This window comes from Nyctibius grandis, chromosome 17 (genome assembly GCF_013368605.1).
Source record: "Nyctibius grandis isolate bNycGra1 chromosome 17, bNycGra1.pri, whole genome shotgun sequence".
Classification (NCBI taxonomy): domain Eukaryota; kingdom Metazoa; phylum Chordata; class Aves; order Nyctibiiformes; family Nyctibiidae; genus Nyctibius; species Nyctibius grandis.
Window position 1 is genome coordinate 1,518,600 of NC_090674.1, and position 23,185 is coordinate 1,541,784.

The 23,185-nt window shown below is 52.9% G+C and overlaps 1 protein-coding gene and 1 pseudogene across 1 annotated transcript; both read left to right on the top strand.

The window, feature by feature from the left end:
• Positions 1-554: 554 nt before the first annotated feature.
• LOC137671480 (SH2 domain-containing protein 5-like) lies at positions 555-6,104 on the top strand. The gene is made up of 11 exons (XM_068415080.1): positions 555-636; positions 2,005-2,112; positions 2,285-2,365; positions 2,495-2,569; positions 2,834-2,977; positions 3,061-3,273; positions 3,992-4,008; positions 4,308-4,486; positions 4,576-4,678; positions 4,769-4,928; positions 5,904-6,104. Exons 2-11 carry the CDS (start codon positions 2,029-2,031, stop codon positions 6,102-6,104), a joined length of 1,257 nt encoding a protein of 418 aa, XP_068271181.1. The 5' UTR covers positions 555-636; positions 2,005-2,028.
• A 1,311-nt stretch (positions 6,105-7,415) lies between these two features.
• On the top strand, positions 7,416-23,097 carry LOC137671481 (kinesin-like protein KIF17; annotated as a pseudogene).
• The last annotated feature ends 88 nt before the right edge of the window (positions 23,098-23,185 follow it).

The window sequence follows — 23,185 nt, forward strand, 5'->3', positions numbered from 1 at the left end:
AGCGCATCCCTGGGGCTGGGGCAGCTTTCTCTTCAGCCCCATGAATTTGGCCAGCTGGAGGGTTTCGGGAAGCCAAGGCTTTGGGTTTGCAGCAAGGTCGGGGCCATCCTTCTTTATATTTTTCCGGCAAAAGCAGATAGCGGTGGGCAAAACTCCCCGGGGGATTCAGAAATTGGGGTGAAAAGGCTCTGAGCATCGGGGCAGGGGGTGGCAAGCGAGTGTGTGTGTGCGTCAGGGTGAGAAATCGTTTCTCTGCTGGGCACGCCGGAGGAGAGGGGGGGAAAAAAAAAAAGGAAAAGAATCAGTTGCAGCTGCGTTTTCCAAAAAGCCTCGAGCGTTTCTGCTCGCCGTCGCTTCCAAGAAACGGAGAAAACCGGGGAGGTAAATTGCAGTGATTCATCGTGGGCAGGAAATGAGAGTTTGCTGCTTGCCCCGTGCCCGGCGTGGGCTCCGGCTCACCAAGGCCTGGCTGGTGGCAAGGGCCTGACGCCCACGGGTCGAGCATCCCTGCGCCACGGCGGGAGCTGCCGGAGGAGCCACCCGGGGAAGGAAAACAACCGGCGAAGGCCGAGAGAGAGCCGGAGCGAGGGGCTTTTTTCGCCTGCGTTTCTCCGGAGCCATCCGAGCGAGCTGAGCGTGAGCTGGGGAGGGGAGCCCGGCGGGATGGGGGTCCCTGGGGATGCTTGGTGTCTGGGTGTCACACCCCCCCAGTTTCGGGGTCAACATCCCTCCCTTGGGGACCTCCAGGGTGGCCGGTGGGGCTGGGGGGCTCCATTGCGAAATGGAGCGTGGGAAAAAGGGGGTGGGGCTTGGGGGCTGCCTGCCTGCGGATTGGCTGGGGGGAGGATGGGGAGACCCCCCTCCAAATAGTGCTGGAAAGGAGAGGGGCACCCCTGAGCTTGCAAAGGGGCTTGGGGGCACCAGAGAGACCCCCCCCACACCCTGTTAGGATGCACTTGGGGCAGCCAGACCCTTCCCCTTCCCATGTGTTTGCACCCAGGTGGCTGCGGGGTGCCCTTTGTGACATGAGTTGTGCCAGTCTCAGCCCGGCCAAAGGCTGCAGAGGGCAAAACCCCTTTGGGTGGCTGGAGAGGGGCTGGGTGCATCCCTCGGTGGGTGCCCTGGCTGAAAAAGCACCCCCAAATGTGCTGCCCCCCACCACTGGTGTCTCGGGGGGCCGGGAGGACAGCCATGGAGGTCTCGGGGCTGCGTGGCTGATGGGGAGTGAGACGGAGCACTGAGGGAGGGGCAGGATAGGGGGGACCCCAAAATCTCACTGGGGTTTGGGGTGGGGGACTGCATGCACCTCGCTCGGGGTCCGGACTGTACGCTCAGGGCACGGGGACCACTTGCAGCTTGCTGGGGGTCAGGACGTGGGGACACTTGGGTTTCATTCGGGGCCAGGATTTCGGGAACGCATGCATCACGTTAGGGGGCAGGATTTGGGGACCCTCACGTTGCTTTTGGGGTCAGGACGTGGGGACTACATGTATCCTGCTCAGGGTAGGGACACAGGACCCTCGCACGGTGCTCAGCGGCAGGACTTGGGGATCCTTGCATCGGGGTCGGGACATGAGGACCTTCTCACTGGGGTTGGGGTCAGGCTGTGGGGACCCTTGCATGGCACTTGGGGTCACAGGGGGACCCTTGTGCTGGAGTTGGGATGTGGGGACCCTTGCATGATGCTCAGGGTGGGGACGTGGGGACCCTTGCGTTGGGTTTGGGGTCAGGACTTGGGGACGCTTTTATTAGGGTCGGTATGGAGGGACACTTGTTTCGGGGTCAGCACTTGGGGACATCTGCACTGGGGTCAGGACTTGGGGACCACCGTATGGGGACCACAGCATCTCAGCAAGCTGGAAACGGGGGACAGTGGGGGCAGGTTGTGTCTGTCCCCTTCCTCCTCGCAGGGACTGTGACCAGGGGCCAGATCCAGGCTCCTGCCACCCTGGGTGGCTCAATTGGGATGTGGCACCAGAGCCAATTAACCCTGTCCTGACCCAGCCTTCACCCCCAAACCCCGCTGTCATGAAGAAGAAGGTGGCCAACGGGAGGGGACCCGATCCTGCACCCCCCCAGCAGCGAGCCCGGGGCATCGCCAAGCCGGCAGAGGTGATTCAGCCACGGAGGGGGGAGCATGAGATGAAGTTTGGGTGCGGGTGCATCCCCGTGACTCCGCAAACCACCATCTTGGGGTGGTCCGGTTGCCCCAGGGGGGGCAATTGCAGCATTGTGGGGGGTCATTGCTGACACGGGTGGGTTTTTGTGTTTGTCCCCCCCCCAGTACGTGGGCTCCTTCATGGTGGAGGACTTGGACCTGCAGCAGCAAGTGGGGTGGCTGGAGGAGCAGCTGCGGGCGCTGAAGGTCGGGCACCCATCCCCTCACCGGGAAATGGGGGGACCCTGAATAGTGGGGGGGGACCCTGAATAAGTGGGGGAGACCCCCCGGCAACACTGCCTGGACCCCCCCCAATAGTGCATCTCTCCCGGCCAGGACTGCCCCGGGAGGAGGTCGGTGGTGCTGAGGTTCAGCTTGCAGGGGCTGAAGGTCTACGGCGCTGATGGGGAGGTAGGGGTGCTTGGGGGGGAGATCATGGGTGCTGGAGGGGGATCATGGGTGCTTGGGGGGGGATCATGGGTGCTGGGGGTGCTGGGTGCTGTTGGAAAGGTGCTTTGTGGGGGTTGCACCACTCTGAGCGTTGGGAACATGCTTTGCATTTTCACACAGCATTGGGACCTGCCGTGCACATAGGGGTGCCCCCGGCACCGCTTGCACCCCGGGGGGGTCTAGGGGTGCTCGATCCCTGTGACCCCCCCCACCTTGTCCCCGCAGACGCTGCTGATGGCGCACGCTCTCCGCCGCATCCTGTACAGCACGTGGCGTCCCGCCGACGGCCAGTTCGCCTTCGTGGCCCGCAATCCCCGCAGCCCCGCCAGCACCCTCTTCTGCCACCTCTTCGTGGGGCCCCCGGGCGAGGTGTGTGGCTCAATTTCCCCCTTTAAAAAAAACCATTATTATTATTTTTAACATTTTCACGCAGCTTCTTTCGTCTCCCCTAGGTCCAGACCCTGCACCTCTTGCTCTGCCGCTCCTTCCAGCTCTGCTACCTCCTGGCTCACCCCGAGGAGCAGGCGGGCGAGGGGGACCCCCCGGGGGGCTGCGGGGTGCTGCGGGAGCCGCTCAACCCCGACGAGGTGTCGCGCAACGTCAACGCCCTCGTCTCCTTCCGCCGCCTGCCCGTGCCCACTGCCCTCGGCTCCCTGGGCGCAGGGGTAGGTGCACCCTGCCGGGGTGTTGGGTGCTTCTCTCCAGGGGTCTTTGCACGATGTTTTCTTGCACGGTGTTTTCACACGTGGCATTTTTGCACGGTGTTTTGCACGGCACGTTATTGCCAACGGTGTCCTGGGCTGCATCCCCAGCAGCGTGGCCAGCAGGGCGAGGGAGGGGATTCTGCCTCTCTGCTCCGCTCTTGTGAGACCCGCCCTGCAGTGCTGCGTCCAGCTCTGGGGCCCCAACAGAAGAAGGACACGGAGCTGTTGGACCGAGTCCGGAGGAGGCCATAGAGATGCTCAGAGGGCTGGAGCCCCTCTGCTGTGGAGACAGGCTGGGAGAGCTGGGGCTGTTCAGCCTGGAGAAGAGAAGGCTCCAGGGAGACCTTCTAGCACCTTCCAGTGCCTGAAGGGGCTACAGGAAAGCTGGAGAGGGGCTTTTAACAAGGGCATGGAGTGACAGGACGAGGGGGAACGGTTTTAAACTGAAAGAGGGGAGACTGAGATGAGATCTGAGGAAGAAATTCTTTGCCGTGAGGGTGGTGAGACCCTGGCCCAGGCTGCCCAGAGCAGCTGTGGCTGCCCCCTCCCTGGCAGTGTTCAAGGCCAGGTTGGATGGGGCTGGGAGCAACCTGGTCTGGTGGAAGGTGTCCCTGCCCGTGGCAGGGGGTTGGAACTGGGTGGGCTTGCACGGCATTTTGCATCGGGTGTATTTGCACAGCACTTTTTTGCACAGCAATTTTGCGTGGTATTTTGTAGGGCACTTTTTGCACAGCTTTGCTTTGCACAGCAGTTTTTTGCAGGGTGATTTGCGTGGCATTTTTTTTTCCACAGCATTTTTTGCATGATGTTTTTTTTGTACAGTATTTTTTGCATGGTGTTTTGCACAACTTTTTTTTTTGCACAGCCTTTTTCTGCACGGTGTTTTGCACGCCTTTTTTTGCGTAGTATTTCTTTGCACAGCAGTTCTTGCATGGTGTTTTGCACGACATTTCGTGCCACGAGCGTGCCCAAAACCCCCTCTCACAGCTTTTCTCCACCCTCCAGGAGCGGCGGCCAGAGGCCGAGGGCAGAGCCGGCGCCTGGCGCCCGGGGAACCCCTACTGCTCCCCGGTTCTGGTGCGCAAAAAAGCCATCCGCAGCAAAGTCCTGCGCTCCGGGGCTTACCGGGACTGCGGGGCCGAGAGCCAGCTCCACCAGCCGCCCCGTGACACCGGTGAGTGGCTGTAGGGGAAACTGAGGCACGGGGGGGACACATAGCCCTGATTTTGTGGGGTTAAAGAGGGGATTAACGGGCTCCCGCAGCGGGGGCGGGCTTGGAGAGCAAAGGGGTGAGGAGCTTGGCCTTCCTCCCCGAAAACGAGAGCGTCCTCGCCGAGAGCGTGTGGGCCTTCGCCGGCATCGCCAGGTGAGCACGTGGGAGCGCCCCGCTCCTCGCTGTCCCCCCCCTCTCTACCACCCTCCCCTGCGCCCACCCGACGCCTCGTCCCCTCCCCAGGGACTGCGGCATCGTGCTGCTGCGGCGGGACGTCCCCGGCGCCTTCCTCCTGCGCCCCGAGCCCGGCGTGGCCAAGCGCTGGTGCCTGTGGGTGCGGGCGCCCTGCGGCGTCGTCCCCTATTGCCTCTTCAGGACCCACCAGGGCAGGTTCTGCGTGGAGGTGAGGGTGTGGCGCGGGGACAGCGGCGCGCGGGTGCGTCGGGTGCGAGCGCGTTCGATGCGTGAGCACACAGGTGGGTTTGCTTTGTGGTTGCAGTGGTGCGGTTGCACCTGAGTAAGTGTATTTGATGCATCTGGTGTGGATGCACTGGTGTGCAAGTGTGTTCGGTGCGTCTGTGCATGGATGCACTGGTGCACTGGGGCACCAGTGCATGGATGCACTAGTGTGTGCATGCATTTGACACACTGTGTAAGTACATTTGGTGCATCTGTGCATGGATGCACTGGTGTGTACATCCGTTTGATGCAGCGGTGCACTGGTGCATTGGCTTCATGGCTGCACCGGTGTGTGGGTGTACCAGCGCACGAGTACGCGGGTGTGTAAGTGCATTTGCACGGGTGCACAGAGGTATTTGCTTTACGGTTGCGTCGGCGCTCAGGTGCGTCTGCGCGTGGGTGCACAGGGGTGTCGGTGCGTGGGCACGTTTGATTCGAGGGTGCACGGGTGCATCTGTGCGTGGTGCACGGCACACAGGTACCGACGGGGTGTATCCGTGCTTTGGCATGCAATTACGTGTGATTTGTGGGTGCACGAGTGCATCTGTGCGCTGGTGATTCAGTGTGAGCGTGCGTGATTCACGGGCGCGCTGGTCACGGGGCATTTGAGTTGTGGGTCAGTGGGTGCATTCCATTTGTGGTGTGTCAGTGCAGAGGGTGCAGCCGCGTGTGGGTGCACAGGTACACGGGTGCATCAGCACGTGCGTGGGTGCAATGGGTGCACGAGCGTACTCGATTCGTGTCTGCACCTGTGCATTGCTGTGGGGGTGCACTGGATTCTTCGGTGCACAAGTGCACGGGTGCTGCCGTGCATGGGTGCCTTTGGTGCATGGGTGCATTCGATTCAGGGGTGCATGGGTGCACCTCAGGCACCCCGGCAAGGGGATCTCCCCTCTCCCCTCTCTCCCCGCGCTGCCAGCACTCCAACGCCGAGTTCGCCAGCGTGGCCGCCCTCCTGGCTCACTACTCCGGGGTGCCGGGGGGCTGCTTCTGCCGCTTGGCCCCCGGCCGCCGCAACCCCGGCTACGAGGAGCGGGACCCCAGCGACGGGGCCAGCACCTGGGGAGAGGCCGCCTGGGCCCCCGCCGCCCCCGTCGGGGTGCAGCACGAGCAGGGTTAGGCCCGGCTGCCCCCCGCCCCCCCGCCCCCGGGCACGTCTGCTCCCCCAAACCCCACTGAGCTTTAAACCGCTGCCGGCTGCCTTATCCCTTCCCCTCCGCGGGCTGTACGGCGCGCCTGGCGTGCCCGCGGCAATAAACGGCTCTCGTGCTCTCTTACACGCCCAGGTGTCACGCTCATGCACTGGCAGGGCTGCGCGCCCATACCGTTGCACGCCCACACGCCCGTGCCCGCATGCCCTCGTGCACCCCTGCGCTTGCACAACCACATCACGTGTTTGTGCTCGCGCTCTCACACTCACGCACTCGTGCTTCCACGTGCTGGCACCCTCAAGCGCTCGTGCTCTTGCACCCTCACGCACAGCGACGCTCGCGCTCTTGCACGCCCGTGCGCTCGCGCTGTCTTGCACACTCGGGTGCCGCACTCACGCACCGGCAGGGCTGCACGCCCGCACCGTTGCACACCCACAGCCCCGCACACCCGCGTGCCCTCGTGCACCCCCGCACTTGCACAACCACACCACGCGTTTGCGCTTGCACACTCACCCTCGCACGCACTCGTGCGCTCACGCTCCCACGCGCTTGCACCCTCAAGCCCTCCCGCTCTTGCACCCTCACGCACGGCGGCGCTCGCGCTCTCACGCGCTCGTGCTCGCGCACCCGCCGCTTGCACGGCCGAGCGCGCGCCCGCCCCGCGGTCACGTGGCTGGGGGCGGGGCCTCGCCCAACGCTCTCCCGTCGCTGTGGCAACCGCGTGGGGGCGCCGCGGGGCGGCGGCGGCGGCCGCTCCCGCCGCTCCCTCCCCTCAGGCGCCGGCCCGCGCTGCCCTCAGCCCCCCGCTCCCTCCGCACACCCCGGCTCGCCTCGGGTTTCCCTCCGCTCCCTCAGGCTTGCCCGACACCTACAGGTTTCCCTCAGGTTTTCCCTCGCCCAGCACCCCACGGGCTTGTCCCGGCTCCCCAGAGTCACCTCAGGCTTTCCCGCCCTCAGGTCTCCTCCCCCCGGCCTGCCCTAGTTCCCCCTCAGACTTGCTCCAAGTCTCCCCATTTCCCTTCATTCCTCCCAAGCTTTTCTCCTCCTTAGTCTCCCCTTCTCCCCCAGCCATTTGCAGCCCCTCTGACTCTTCCCTCATATCAGGTTGGGGGGGGGTCCTTCCCCTCAGTGCCCCCAGCAAGCAGTGAGTGCTCCACCCCACCAAGGGGTGCAGGCCCCGGGGTCAGGCTTGCCCCAGCCTTCCCACAGGCCCACCCAGGCCCCAGTGCCTCCTTGTCCTGCCAAGTGAGCGCGTGCGGGGTTGAGCAGGGCCTTGAAAAATGGCCTCGGAGGCTGTGAAGGTGATCGTGCGCTGCCGGCCCATGAACGAGCGTGAGAAGGCTCTCGGCTGCAAGGCGGTCGTCAGCGTGGAGAGTGCGCGGGGCCAGTGCTTCCTCCAAAACCCTGCCGCCGCCAGCGAGCCCCCGAAGCAGTTCACCTTCGACGGGGCGTACAACCAGGAGCACAACACAGAGCAGATCTACAACGAGATCGCCTACCCGCTCGTGGAGGTGAGTGGTGCCCAAAGCAAGCTGGACACAGCCAAGCTGAGGAGTTTGACGTGGGTAGGTGATCCCTAAGCGGAACTGATTTATGGACAGAAACAGCCCTGCCCACTCCTTCATGAGGCTTAGCTGCAACCCAGAGGTGCAGAGGAAGGCAAAACAGCATCCCGGCGTTAGGCTGGGAAATTGGGAAGAAAAAAGAAGCTTTTCAGCAGCCAGTGGGGCACTGAGGATAGAATTACATTTAATTGTTTCAAGCGGATGTTTATATGAGAGATGAACCCCCCTGAGCAGGCCCTAGAGATGGTAGCTGGACAGAAACACCAGTGGAAAGTGATGTGAGGAGAAGGGGGACAAAGAAGACTCCTGATGATTTTTAGGGACGTTTTTACTGTCAAGCAAGAAACCTTAGAGAAGACAGGGAACCTCAGCCTGTTTCGGACTAGCAAAATGAGAGGGGGTATGTTTGTTGCCTTGCTAATACATCAGCATGGTAAACAGCTAGGGTGAGAAAAGAACCAGGTAAGCAAAAAAAACCCCCAAGTCCCCCAAAACCCAATGTTAGAAGAAATGGATAAAAAGGCTAGTGATATTTTTAAAATGGAAATTCCCGATCAGGAGAACAACCAGGGCCTGAAGCAGTAGATTATTAGGTTAATAGGTTCTTTATATTTCTTTTTATTGAAACCTTAAGAAATCCAAATGTCTTCTGTTCCTACTGTGCTTCTCTGAAATAGGAACAAATGAACAACATGAAAGCCAGGCCTTCTTCCAGCCAGCTTTCAAGAGAGAATTATTCTAAGCGAGAGACCGTCCCTTTGGCCACCCTACAACCAACTAGCCTTCTAGTTGTCTCTCTGGGTTTTGTAAGATTTTCTGCCCTATGGCAAAAACATTCTGGTCTTCTAAGCATTGTCGACTGCCCTTCTGCTTTTCAACACCTGTGTTTCTTCAGGTTTTCCATTTTGAGAGAAAACCATCGATTTCTATGCTAGCAGAATGCGTTTTTAATTTGTTGTACTCTGAAGGCATGTGAAGATCAAGCAGTTGTTTGATGTTTACTTCCAGCTCTTCCTTTAAAATACCTTTTACGAGGTGGGATAGAATCTGGACAATGTATTTCCAGTGAAGCAAAGCATGAAGATAATGGCTATTTTATTTGGGTTTCCTCCATTTCCAGGGTGTCACCGAAGGCTACAACGGCACCATATTTGCCTACGGCCAGACTGGCAGCGGGAAGTCGTTCACCATGCAGGGGATCGAGGAGCCTTCTACACAGAAAGGCATAATACCCAGGGCATTTGAACACATTTTTGAGAGTGTACAGGTGGGTGTGTAAGGATGTGAAAGAGATCTGGTTGTGTAAGGTGGTGTGATACTGAGAGAGATGATTTTTGTGTCATACCCCAAGGAGTGAGTGCCGATCGCGCTTGGGTGCAAGAATGGGGACAGGCTTTTGGGTATGCTGCCTCTCACCCTAAAGCTGAGGCCCGTATATAGTCAGATGAACTGCACCCTCATCTCTGCTGACTTCATGGCCTCGCACTTGAGATGTTTAAGGACCGAAAGTCCCCATAGTGAGTCTGTTGGGTGGATACACCCGGGAATGAAATGCCAGGAGAGATTTGATGAAGTGCTGAAGGGAGGCAGGCACCCAGCTGGCAGTGAGGGTCTACGTGGACTGCCTGCTTGCTTTCATTTGGAGAACCTTACCTGAAAATCGTTCCTGTTTTGTGCAGCGTGCTGAAAATGACAAGTTCTTGGTGAGAGTTTCCTACCTGGAGATTTACAATGAAGACATACGAGACCTTCTGGGAGCTGATACCAAGCAGAAGTTGGAGGTGAGGCAGAGCCAATGTGTCTTAATTAGGAAGTGCCTTGCTCAGTGAATGCCTCACAGAAGTGCAATAACACGCTCTGTCAGAAGCTGAATGCCAGAACAGGAAGATGTAGTGATGAATATGGAAGCCAAGAGGAGATTTTAAGGGACTTTAGTGAAAGTTTAGTGGCAGAAGGAACAGGATCCAGTCCCATGTGTCCTGCTTGATAGCAGCTGGTAGCTGCTAAAATCATAACTGAACTAGGATGGAATAAAGCGCTGGTGGGGCAATTTCTTCCTAATCCTCTTCATCTCACGGCTGTCTCTAAAGCAGGAGGATTCTGTGCCTTATAAATGTTTAATCTGATCCAGGGTAGCTGCGGATGATCTCATGATCTGTCTAAAACAAAAAAGGCTGATCCTTTTTTGAGGGGACAGAGCAGATATTACTCCCCATGGGAATGTGTGGGGAAGGCGGGCGGTTCCCAGGCACGCAGGAGGGTAAACTCTCCTGAAATCCTAAGCAGGGGGCTGATTTTTATAAAATTTACCTCTTGGTGGCTTTGCAGATCTTTTTGCACATATTCCTGGAGGGAGCTGCAAATCTCCTGTCCTAATTTGCTTCCCTGGTGAAGAAAACCGAGGCACTAGCACCATCTGCCGCACAGACGCGCTGAGATGGTGACAGACCCAACCTGCCTTACGGGGCAGATTTTCTTTTTTAACATGCTTCTGGCTTTAAGGGAGGCAAAACCCTCTCCATTGCTCATTCCAAGCGTGCTTCGCCTGTGCGTGTGGAGAGGGAGGGTGGGAGAAGGGGACTCGGTGTTTCGGAAGGCGCTTGCTGCAGTTTCCCATCTTTTGTTGCACATCAGCGGTGACAGCGGTTTCTATGACGACCGCAGTTGGCACTGGGAGGGCAGGAGTTGGGCAGAACAGTTGCCAGGGTAACACTATCACAGCGGTGACAGCCCCTGCCTGTTGCTGCCTTCCCTGAGTAATCAAGGGAGGCGTGTCCTGCAGAGCCCGAAAGCCCAGGCTGACCCCCTGCTTTCTGCTGTGTCCCCCAGTTCCCCTCCAAAATCCCGTTTCTGTTTGTTCCTTCGCCTTTCAACGTCAGCGACTTTGGTGACTCTGAAGCTCACAATCACCTCCCGGGGCATGAAACCCTGTGACGAGCAGGTTTGACAGAGCTCTGTGAGGAAAATGCCCCTGTCAGCCTGTTGTGGAGTTAAACGACAGCCACGTCCTCGGTTGGGTGTTCCTTAGGAACTCTGCAGCACCCTCAAATACAGCCAGGCCAGCCACGGGGTTCTGCTGTAGCACAGGCAAAAGTCACAGTGAATGAACAGTCGGGCTGTGATTCTGTAACCAGATTCATCCTGGGCACTCACAGCTTTAGAACAAGGCTAAAATCCTGCCTAGTTTAGTTTTCAGCCAGTCCAGCTCTGTTCTGTGCAGGTTTTTTGACAGCAAACACTCTATTTTGCATTGCTTCTTGTGGCGGGTGCATCACTAAAGTGTCTAAGGGTCGTCTTTGGAAGTCACACTGCCAAACGTGGTGCCTGTCACTCCGTGACACCGAGTCATGACAACCATATCTTGATATCCCAGCTGACAGGAGAGAGTTTTATGAACTCAGCAGGTGCAGGGCATAACGTTGCTGTCAAAAATTAATTCAGCTCGTTCAAAATTCCCAGTGTGGTGGGGGCTGGTGTAGGAGTGCAGGGATCTCTCGATTGTTTTGTGTTTTTTATGTAGGTTTGATGGATCATTCCAGATTTTGAACATTTCAATCATTTATTAGCATGCTGTATGACATTTTTCTTCTGCGTGATTGATCATTGCTGAAAAGATGCTATTAGGTGTTTAACACTCTGACTCTAGCCGGGTGCTTGAATAGGATTTTAGAGCATCTTAAAAATGAGCTAATCTGGAGAAAAATTATTCTAGTCCTCCTGTGTGATGGGTGTGACTTTGGGACTTTTGTCAGGGAGATCAGGACGCCCCCTGAGAGCGGAGGGGTTCAGCAAAGCACCGGTAACAATATCCGTCACTGTTGACTCTGTGCTTTGATTTTTAAAAAGCTGCCTATGACTGAAGAGATATTAGAGCCTTTGCCATAATAGGTGAACAACATTTCAGTTCTTCTTTTAAAATATGCAGCTTAATCATAGGGGAGGTAGAAGGCAGCTCAGCGCAGGTCTCTTGTGGCCTGGGACATGTCTGAATCAATCGGCAAACTTTTAACTTTCATTCTGCAGAGCCATGAAGGTGGTTCCCTCTTTTTGTGTGCTTTTATTCCTCCTTCAGAAATCCTCAGGCTTTTTGGTGGCAGCCAGCTACGTTTTTGCCGTACTGCAGTTTAATTTCCCCAAGTGCAAAACTCACGTAGCCCTCAAGCTTCCAGACAGTTTCCAGCACGCCTTCCCGCAGCCTTGGTGTATCTTGTTCTAACCTGTCTTGCCTTGTCCCTGTTTGCAGCTGAAGCAGCACCCAGAAAAAGCGGCGAACGTGAAGGGGCTCTCTCTGCACACCGTGCACAGCGTGCTCGAGTGCGAGGAGATCATGGAGAAAGGCTGGAGGAACCGAGCCGTGGGTTCCACCCTCATGAATAAGGATTCTTCCCGCTCCCACTCCATCTTGACTGTCTATGTGGAAATTGGTAGGTAGCTGGATGTCCTGCGTTAGGCTTGGGCTTAGCAGAGCGCACAACCTGTGTGGTCTGACCAGTCACCCCACAGCAAAACGTAGACCTTAAATGATTTTAGGTCGGGTAGAAATCAGAATTGTGCCCTGACATGGACATTCTTCACAGTGTGAAATGGCTGAATATTCAAAGTCTTTTTTTAACTTGATTCCCCCTTGGGAGAGAAATGCCTTACACTCAAACTGGGAACATATTGAATTCTCCTTCAATTTCTTTATCTTCTCAAACCTTTATTTCCAGCAAAGGGGGCTAAATCTCACCCAGCCCACACAATGGCTTGGAGTTCATGTGTTGTGCACACAGCCTGGAGAAACTGATAGTGTTATCTGTGTTGTCTGACCTCCTTTACAATGCAAGTCAGATCATTTCACTCAAGGATTCCTTCATTGAGCTTATTCACAGGGCACATCTTTTAAAGATCAAATAAAAGAATCCCTTAATAATGTTTTAGTGACTAATTTTCCTTTCTCGAGTATCTCATTTCCATTGGCATTTCTTTGGCTGATAAAGCTGCCTCACTGCACCTGAACACGGGTCTCGAAAAGTTTTTTCTGGGACTAAGAAAGGAATTAGTCTCCTATATTCTGTCTAGTCCTTGACCTCAGTTGAGGCTGTGAACAGCTTGGCTTCATTTTCTTTGGCTGGTTCAGTCATGGGGAAAGTTACACAATGTCTTCCTAAATTGGGGTTCCAGCTGTTGGTGACAGTACCCTATTTTCCTCTATCCAAAATTGGGAGGGGGGATTTTGGGAATGTCTCAATCAGCACAGCCGACGGATGCTAATCCTTAAATTATGTAGGTCCGTCAAATCCCAACTTTAATCCTAACAAGGAAGAAGAAGTATTTCCTCTCCTCTCTTGTGTCCCAGGTGGGTGCAGGACGCTTAATCTAGCCTGAAACAATTTCTCTGATTTAAAGCTTTGAAAACTCGTTACACAGAACAGGGTGACAGGTGGGGAAACTTGTGGTTTTGGTAGTAAAATGAAAGCTGGAATATTTGAGGAGAAAGTTGAGGGTTCTGGCACAATCCCCATGAAATGGGTGGTTCTACTAGGGTAATCGTTAGTTGAAATAGTTAATGAAGTTGGTATTTCTGTTGTCATCTTTAGGCTTCATGAAGAGGTGCAAACTTATTTTCCAGTTGAACCTGTAGTAAATTATAATTTACAGGGAGTTAATATTTTGAAGGATCTCTCTGCAATTATGTGGACTAAAATTACCCTTTTTTTTTTTTTTAAAAAAGTAACAGATTCAGGAATTATGGCAAACACCAGGCCCTCTGGCTGCAGATGTTTGAAATGCACAAGTTACCATCAGTATTTTTACCATATTTAGAGTAGCAGATGTTTTATTCCTCTAAATGTGCTTAGGGGTTGATTTGTTAATGAGAAAGACGTCGTAAATTTGGCCAGTGCTTATGCCACCAGCGCCGGCCGATGGCCTGTACGAGAATTAGACAGGCAAGACTTTCAGGCTGCTGCAGGCATTTTAGCAAGAGTCTTGGGACCTTGTTGCACCATAGAAACTAAACTGCTGAGCTCCAAGATGGAAACAACCAGCCTCAGATGGATAAAAGGACTGGCAGGAACGAAAACAACTTTGTAATTCCTTGTCAGTGTTTATATAAATTGGGGAAAGGAGGGAAAAGCTTAGAAAAACCTACTTTTGTGACTGTCCACTCACCCCCGCGCTCAGAAAAGATAGTGAGAGGGTGCTCTATTTAAGCTCCACCTGTTTTTTTTCCCCAATTCTCCCATGTCTTGACAGCCAGAAAGATCTGGAGTGAAACAAGTTTGCTTGGTGGCAAACATTGAGTTCCACAGTTAACAATCTATTGCTGTAACTGGGGAAATATCCTGGGGCAATAGATTTTAGATTTTTTTTGGTGTTTACCTGTGAACTTTTAACTTTCCCCCCTGCATCAGGTTATTCATTGCTCGTGTCTAGGTCTTGTCTACAGCCGTACATCTTAACTCTGACTAAATTCAAGGCTAGGTTTTGTGGAAATCTGTCTGGAAAAGGGTGGACTTGGTTAAAACCTCGATGCTTTCTGTGCTTGGAGCGCTAAAGGAGCTCTTCCCTTGAATTTGGGTTGCAATCCTAAGGAAGGATTGGGACGTGGACATCCTCTTAAGAAGAGCCTAACCTGGAATTATTTTCTTGCAGATGAGAGAGGGCAGGACCACCTTAGGGCTGCAAGAGTGTGGTCCAGCGCTTAGGACAGTAGTCTGTGATTTGGGAATGTGTGTCCAACTCTTTGCTCTGCATGAGGCTGGGAAAGTTAAGTAGCCAGCAAAACCGAGGGGTTCCTAAAGCGACCAGATGCACTCTCCCTCCTTCTCAGGCAATTTGTGTCATCACGTTAATCCGGCCTCAAAATGCAGGTCTGGAAGCAGATAATGTATGGGTGAGGTGTGCGTCCAGGGAGCTGGGGAGCTAGCTGTTAACTTCAGCTCCCATCTTGTCTTGCCTTCAAGCATTACAGTGGGAATGGCACCAGCTCACTGGCTCTGACTCCTCACTCACTGAGATCCAGCTCCTCATCCGGGTGGTTCGGGCTGAGTGCAGTCCCAATTTCTTGCAGTTTTCCTGTTTCTCTGTTTCTGTCATGAGTTGAGGAGGAACAGATGCCGCCGAGCGTGCCTGTGTGCTGAGTCACGGCGCAGTGTTACAGCTAGCTGGGCGAGAGGGGAGATCTGCTGGGCTTCTTGAACATTCAAGCTGTCTTGGGACAGAAAGCCAGATGGTGGTCCTTGATGGTATCCAGTAGGTTGTGCTTTTTCTTGCAAGAAACTTCTTGAATATGTCCATTGATAAGGGTAGGTTGGATTATGGAGCTGTTGGAGCAAGTCCAGAGGAGGCCATGAAGATGCTCAGAGGGCTGGAGGACCTCTCCTATGAAGACAGGCTGAGAGAGTTGGGGCTGTTCAGCCTGGAGAAGAGAAGGCTTTGGGGAGACCTTCTAGCACCTTCCAGTACCTGAAGGGGCCACAGGAAACTGGGAGAGGGACTTTTACAAGGGCATGAAGTGACAGGACGAGGGGGAACGGTTTTAAACTGAAAGAGGGGAGATTGAGATGAGATATTAGGAAGAAATTCTTTGCTGTGAGGGTGGTGAGACCCTGGCCCAGGTTGCCCAGAGCAGCTGTGGCTGCCCCCTCCCTGGCAGTGTTCAAGGCCAGGTTGGATGGGGCTTTCAGCAACCTGGTCTAGTGGAAGGTGTCCCTGCCCGTGGCAGGGGGTTGGAACGGGATGATTTTTAAGGTCCCTTCCAACTCAAGCCATTCTATCATTCTATGATTCCAGTCTTGAGAAAAGCTGTAGTTGGGGAGTTCATGGAAAAACCCTTTCCCAACATAGTGTCTACTCCAGCCTTTCCACGATACTCTGTAGAGGTGACTTTGCTGCCTGTCTCTCCACGTCACGTAGGCATTCAGGGAGCCTGCTCTTTTCCCTGTGCTCTCCAACTAGCCCTGCTCCAGTTGCTGCCCGTTGCCTCCTCATTTCATGCTTCCTCCCTTCTTTCTCTCCAACTATCAGACATTGTTTAACTTCATGAAACAATCTGAGGAGGAAAAAAGTTGTATAAACTCATGGTCTGACCTCGTTACTTGCGGAGGGCTTTGAGTGAAATTCTGAACACTGTGGAAATATGTGGAGGGGGGTATGTGTGTTCAGAGCTCGCTAGGAGAGTAAGAACGGGTATGAATTCTTACTGTGCAGGATCTCGTTCAGGAAAGCACTAAAACATGTAGTTCTAAGATTAAGTAGGTATTTATTTACTTAAGGGAGTCAGGGCTCAAATGTAGACAAAGAACAGGGCTTGAACTGGAACATACTGCCAAGAGAGTCCTGTTTCTTGACCCTTAAGATGCTTCCTCTTAAGAAGAGCCTAACCTGGAATTATTTTCTTGCAGGTAAGAGAGGGCAAGACCACCTTAGGGCCGCAAAACTCAATTTAGTGGATCTGGCAGGAAGCGAGAGACCGTCAAAAACCGGACGCACAGCAGAACGGCTCAGAGAGGCCATCAAAATCAACCTCTCCCTCTTAGTTCTGGGCAACGTCATCTCGGCCCTGGTCGATGGCAGGTGTGAACACATCCCCTACCGAGACTCAAAGCTGACCAGGCTGCTGCAAGACTCCCTCGGAGGGAATACCAAGACGCTGATGGTAGCGTGCTTATCTCCAGCTGATAACAACTATGAAGAAAGCCTCAATACTTTGCGCTATGCTAATCGTGCGAAAAACATCAAGAACAAGCCCTGTATCAACGAGGACCCCAAGGATGCTCTGCTGAGGGAGTATCAGGAGGAGATTAAGAATCTGAAGGCCATTCCAGCTGAACAGATGAGCGTGAATAACTTGTCAGGTAGGAGAGGCCTTAGTGGCTCCAGAGGTGTTTTATCTTTGACTGAAAAATGTGTTTTTTATACGTAAAATGCTCACTGGATTTCACCTCAACCTGTCCCTTACCTGTTGGAGGAAGGGTTCTCCGTTCTGGTAACGGACTTTTCCTTCACTATTGCCAAGTTGTTCCACTGGTAAAGATCATCTCAGCGGTAACTCTGTCTCTCCCACTCACGAGGCTCTCTGTCCCAGCTTTGTCCTCTTCCCTATTTCCCTGACTTCTTTTCCCTGTCAGGACCAGCCTGGCCCTACCCTGTAAGCCTTGAGGCAATGAAATGCGATTTTTTTTGCCCACGTAGCTGTGAGTTTCTTCTGACTTAGCGCAGCGTTTCTCTCGAGCAGAGGTTTGAGCTGCAGAGATGACTGGTCTCGGCAGGCGCTGCTCTGCCTTGATGCGATTGGCTTTGCACAACTCACACGCCCGAGACGAGGGTGGCTGCCGCAGTCTCTTCCATCGCATGCAAATGTGATGCAGCCCTCGGTCTCCCGGTGGATTATCAACACCATCGCTTTGCTGGAGGGTGGATATTCCTCTCACACACCTATAAATTATTGCCAGCTGGCCTCTTCATTACTGCTTTTCATTTATACTGCCGCAGCGCCTCAGAGCATGTTTTGCCACGTGCTTGTACAGCACTTATTGCCCAATAGTAATTCTTGAACCTATATTCTTCATTTTTGTTGCTATCACTTTCTAAGGTGAGAGGTTCTTTTTTCTCCCCCTCTGATTACAAATGTGCACCCCTTTGGCCCCTGAAATAGATTATTTGTGTGTGAACACAAGGCCCCAGGCTCTCCCAACCCTGTGAAATTTGCATTCCTTACCTGATACATCCTCTGGGTCTTTGATGGCTTTTACTGACCAGTGTAAATAACAGACCTTTTCCTTCCAGACGCATCGTTCTTAGCTTTTGGTGAAGACTTTGTGTGATGTGTTCACAGATTCATGCTCTGGTTTCGCAGAGCTCATTACTGACATTGTGAGTGTTTCCTCTTTAACTCCTCAGCTGCCATGAGGACTGAAAATACTCGTGAGAAGACACCTTTGCCTGAAGACACTATTACTGCAGCAGATGAAGAACCAATGTCAGCCCAGGTACCCTTCAGGCTACTTTACCCCCCTGGGCTGAATAAACCCGAGCGGATAGCGTTGTGTTTCATCTATTCCTGTACTCGCGTTGCATCTTTTCAGAGCTGTGGCCTTTGGTTTTCTCTTGTCCTCAGGACCCAGCAGCGCCTCAGACTGTCCAAGACGCTGGCGGTGTGAGCAGGGAGAGTGTTGGAGCAGAGGGGGCTGAAGGGATTTCCATCCCTGCAGACCAGCAGCAGGTGCTCGCCAGGTCAGTGACTACGCTGCTCCTGCTAACTGCCTCGTGTGCATTGCTTACGACACACACAGGCACGAAGCAGCCCTGTTCTTCTATGATATTACAACTGTCAAGCTTCAGCTGTGAGTTCAGCGCAGCACAAAACTAGGCAGACGCGTATTCTTTACCCCCAAATTAACTTTGTCCTATTTGGGCAGATAAATAGCTCTTAGCTACGGCATTTGGTGATGCCAAGTGCCAGAATTATGAGAGAAAAACCCGGAGAGGTCTGTGTCAGCAGATGTGGATGCAAAAAAGCATGCTTCCCTGAAAACAAATCCTGCCTAGATCTGTAGGCAGGGAATTCTCTTCATTCTCTGGCTTTTTGCAGGTATAATTTATGAGGAGTTTACAAAGTTAAGTCTGGCAGTCGCTGACAGAGCATAAGTGCCCAAACAGGTTATGGAGGTGGCCGCCTTTTCCTCTTAAAAAAAGGTTCTTGAAGGGCACTTAGAGCCTTCTCATATCAGTACAAGCGAGGCAGCAGGCTTTCATGCTGCTCACTGTGTGTGGATGGAGGACAGTGCGTCCTCCACGACTCTCCCTTGTCACTGAGGTCACTTTTGCCTCTAACTGACGCATCTCACACTGTTTGCAAGGTGTCAGCTGGAACTGACATCAATATTTCTCAATAATAACATTTTAGGGGCAGCATTAGACCCAGGGCCTGGAGCACGGGGCTGGGATGTGAGGGCTGCCTGGGCTGTTTCAGAAATACACACTTTAAGCAAATTCTGCTGATTTCTCTCTTTTACTCCATTGTGTAGAATTATATTAGCATTGGAAATGTTCAACATAAGATATATTGTGGATGATGGAGTTTGATTCTGAAAAGTCTGATGTTTTTTAAGCAGTCTGGTGGTTTTTAAGCAGTCTTTCAGCTTTACTGTGAGCTCCTGTGGCACATGCTCGCTCTGTTGGGCCTCTCCCAGCTGAAAAAGGAGCTATGAAGAAATGTAGAGTAGCATGGTCTGTCATTTATGGGCAATTCCGTTTATTAATGGAGAGGTCTCCATTAAAATCAAAGTTCTCTGCAGATGAGGCAGGAGGGTTTGATTCCACAGGCGTGGGGATTTTCAAAGCCGCCTGTTAAAGGCTTTACACATCAGGAGGGCTGTGAGATCTCTGATACTCACTCAGCAGAGCAAGGATCCAAGCGTGTATTAAGCAAACGAAACCAAAGGCTACTTGGCAAGTGCAGTACAGTAGAATAGCAGGTCATCTCTGGTGGAGAACGAGCTCTTTTGGATGGGTTTGAAGATATTTAAGAGGTTATTATCAGCAGAGGTTTTATCAGCAGTGGGATGTTCTTCAATTTGAGCCAGCGCTGGCCAACCTGAGCTCTCTGCTCTGCTGCAGATCCCCCTGCAGACAAAGAGAACAGCTCTGGAGCACGGCTTTATTTCCGTGTCAGAGCGTACAGGGCCGTGCGGCGTGGATGTGAGACGAACTTGATTTCAAATATGGGTCTGTGCCAGTGCTCAAGCAGCAACGCTGAGGTCACCCAAGTCATCAACCCTGCCCCAAAAAGGAAACTGTACTGTGGCTTCCAGCTGTACCACTCCCATACCCACCATTTAAAAATATTTGCGTAATTTTGGCACATTTTGTGCTTGCCTCAAGCGTCTTTCAAAACAAGAAATAAGAATTGAAATATAAATTCCACAAAAGAGGGTTTTTAAAAAGAATTCTCTGAGTGCAGATACAGATTTGTGGACGTACTTGTTGACAAAGGTGCTCAGAATAACACGTGCTTTGCCTTGGGCCCACAGGAGTATCTATGCCAGAAACTGGTAATAAAAGTGGAATTTGCCATGATTGCTCAGGGCAGCAAATCTCATCAGAAATCACTGTTCTGTGTACTGTGTCTTCCCAAACGTTCGGGTAAGGACGTGCATCCTCTGCGCATACACAGAGGGTTCTTTGCACCGCTGAGCTAAGAGAAGCGTTTGCCTTTTCCAGGCTGCAGATGCTGGAGCGAGACGTGGTCGGAGGGGAAGAGGCTGAGAACAAGGACCTCAAAGAAAAGCACCGACACCGGAAAAAATACACGGAGGAGCGGAGACTGCAGCAATCTAACGAGGACAGCAGGGATTGGGTTCTGCCTAATGTCTACGACTACATCCAGAAAGAGGTTCGAGCCAGGAGGAAGCTTCTGAAGAAGATGCAGAAGAAGGTGAGCAGCTCCCTGCTATCTGTGCTGAAGATTTAGGGATCATCTCTTTCCTCCTCTGCCTACCCATTTTTTTAGGTTCTGGAGGTGTTTTAGGGCAGGATGTTTACAGCACTCTTAAATTTTAGGCATGCTTGAAAATCAGTTTCACTCTGATGAGGCAGAATCAGAGAAGTTTCCCAAAAATCTCTGGGGTGTGTGTGTGCAGTCCTAAATCTACATGTTAAGAACTTGCTTTAATTCAGTATTTACGTTATCAAGGAAATATTGCAGCTTTTTCCTCAAAGTTAGGAACTGCCAAGAGTTCGTTAGCACGCAGACCACACAAGTTACATTAACTTAAAGTCCATTCAACAACTTGTCGCTTTGGAGAAACGCGAGAAATCTTTCATTAAAAGAGACGTGGAATAATGTCACCGCACAAATCTCATCCTAATTCTTAATTATAAATTAGAAACCATCCCAAATATTGAAGCTTTTGTGTGTGTCTCTCCATCCCTCTGCCTGACCAGTTCCTGTACTCACACTAACCATCAGTCTCTTTTATAAACCCAACAATTTGTTTTTACGTCCCAGCTGCGGGCTGCCAAGACCGAGATGCGAGATCTACAGTCAGAGTCTGGGCAGGAAGAGACTGATCGCTTCAGCGCCATCCACCTCGTGGAGCAAGAGCTGATGCTCTTCGAGCAGCTGCTGAATCAGGTGCCGTCCCATGTCTGGCGTGACTGTAGCTACAGCTATCTGGAGAAGATCAAGCACGAATCCGTCTGGGATGAGGAAGCTGGCTGTTGGAAAATTCCAGAGCCTGTCATTGAAAAAACCCGCCTGCCCGCGGGTAAGAGGAGAGTCTCCGTGGTGCCACCGGCTGATTCTGGGCTTGGCAGATCACGTTTGGGCTCCACTTGCTTGTAAAACCTTCCACCTACAGAAGGTTTGTTTAGAAAATTTTAACAGTAACAGCATCTAATGCGAAGCGCGGTACAGATCCTTCTGGAATCCCTGTAAGCCCAGTGACCGGAGCGGTGCCGGGGATCGGGGAGCGCAGTGAGGAGAGCGTTAATTGTTCTGCAGACGACGACCCTTTAACGCCGTCTCTTCTCCCAGCAGTTCCAGCCCTGCCACAGCCCAAACCTGCCCGACCGAGCCCCTCAGCCGAGAGCAGAGAGCTAACGGTACAGTGCATTTCTCCTTGCTTTTGTATCTTGTTTTACCAATTTTTGCCATATTTCTAAGCGTACTCCGAGGGCTAGCGCAGAGTCTGGCGCTGCTGATGGGCGTTTTCTGCTTCCAGCCCGAGGAAGACCGCTACGAGCTGGTGCTGGACAGGAGCGACAGCGAGACCATCGCCAGCAACTACTTCCGATCCACGCGAGCCAGCCGGATCCTCTGCTCCGACCCAACCACGAATCAAGGTAAAACCCCCCTTTCCCCACGGATCCCCAGCGTTCACCTTCATTTTCCTCTTTTTTTTTTTTTTTTTTGGCTCAGCTCCCTTGACCTGTTGCTTTTAAGAGGGCTAATTTGGCAGAAGCTAAACTCTGTTGTGTTCCAGCTTGTCCTCAGATATCAGAGGGGTGGGGGGCAGCTGAGCTTAGCCTCTGAGTGACGCCCAATTTGATACCTTAAATTTTGGCTGAGATAGGCCAAAGTCGGCACTATCAGTCCGGCTGTGTCCAACAGCTGATATGTTGAACTAACACAGGTCGGGATGCACTAATAGTGCAGGGCCCAGTCACGGTCCATGAACTAACACGGGTCCAGATTACGCCGTAAATCTGGGCACGTCCACCGAAATTAAATCCTCGTGACCAGTTCCACACTTAAGGTAATTTATTTAAGCAACAGAAACAGATTCTTTTAGATCGCCAGCGATGAGTACACTGTCTGCAGAGCACGCCTAGGTACCTACGAACATATATATGTTGCAAGATGACTATATAATGCTACTAATACAATTACAAACACCAGCTTGATTTCTGAGTTTCCTGGGGAAGCAGCTGGTATAACCAAATGTACGAGTTTCACCCAAAGGTGTCTCTATGGGTGGGGAAGAGAGGTTCAGCCCGGCGACTGATCCCAGAAGTCAACAGTGATGTCTCCCTGACTTCTCAGTGATGGTATCTCTCCTCCTTGCCTCTTTCTTAAAGGCATTTTATACTATCATCTATGTTTAGGTGGAGCTTGAGTGACTCTAGTCATACATACCTTTATTATATTGATTGGTGCAAAATTCCCTCGCTTCCATTTTAAAGGTATAGACTAAGAAAAATCCAGAGAGCATGCTCAGGGGGTAGAGGCAGGTGGGTAGCTTTTGGGATGGAGGTGTGTTTTGGTATTATAATGAGATTATAATGAGCACAGTTCATCAACAGGACACGATTTCACCACAATCACTGGCTCAGCGACCAGCGTTCTGGGTGGAATGGGGTATCATTTCTTGTTTGACAAGAGCGACGTGATTTGTTGGCTACAAGGTACCATGGAGTTACCTTACCTGCCTCGTTAGCTCAGAGCCTGGCCACGGTTATCTCCACACCCTTTCACCCTCTGTTCTCTCACAGTTAGCACGCCAAGCTCCCTTGGTGCCAAACATCTAAGAGTGCAGGGGAACCATCACAGAGCAGATTCCTTACACGCCGACCACGTCCCATCCGAGGTGCTTCCTTAGTTCTATCAGATGGGGACGTGATTTTACTCTCAATAAGTGTGTCTCCAATAATCAGTTTCAATAAGCTGCCCCCCCAGTAGTTACCCCACACCTCAACAGGGCTTTTTTTGCAGCCACTTTAGGGCATCCTGCGAGGACAAATGCCCACCGCAGCCACTTTCTCTCCTCTTTCAGCTCCCCCGGGGCCCGAGGGCGCTCGCAGCGGTGCCCCCGCCATGCCCGAACCCCGGCCCTTCTGCCTCCCGGCCCCGCCGACCACCACCACCAAGCGCAAAAAGGGCAAAGCCAGCTCCAACAGCCGCCCCCTCTGACTCTGCCGCCGCAGGGGTTTCCAGCAACGCAGGAAGACGCCAAATCCCTGTGGCTTTGCACCAAAACGATCTCGCTCTACATCGGGGT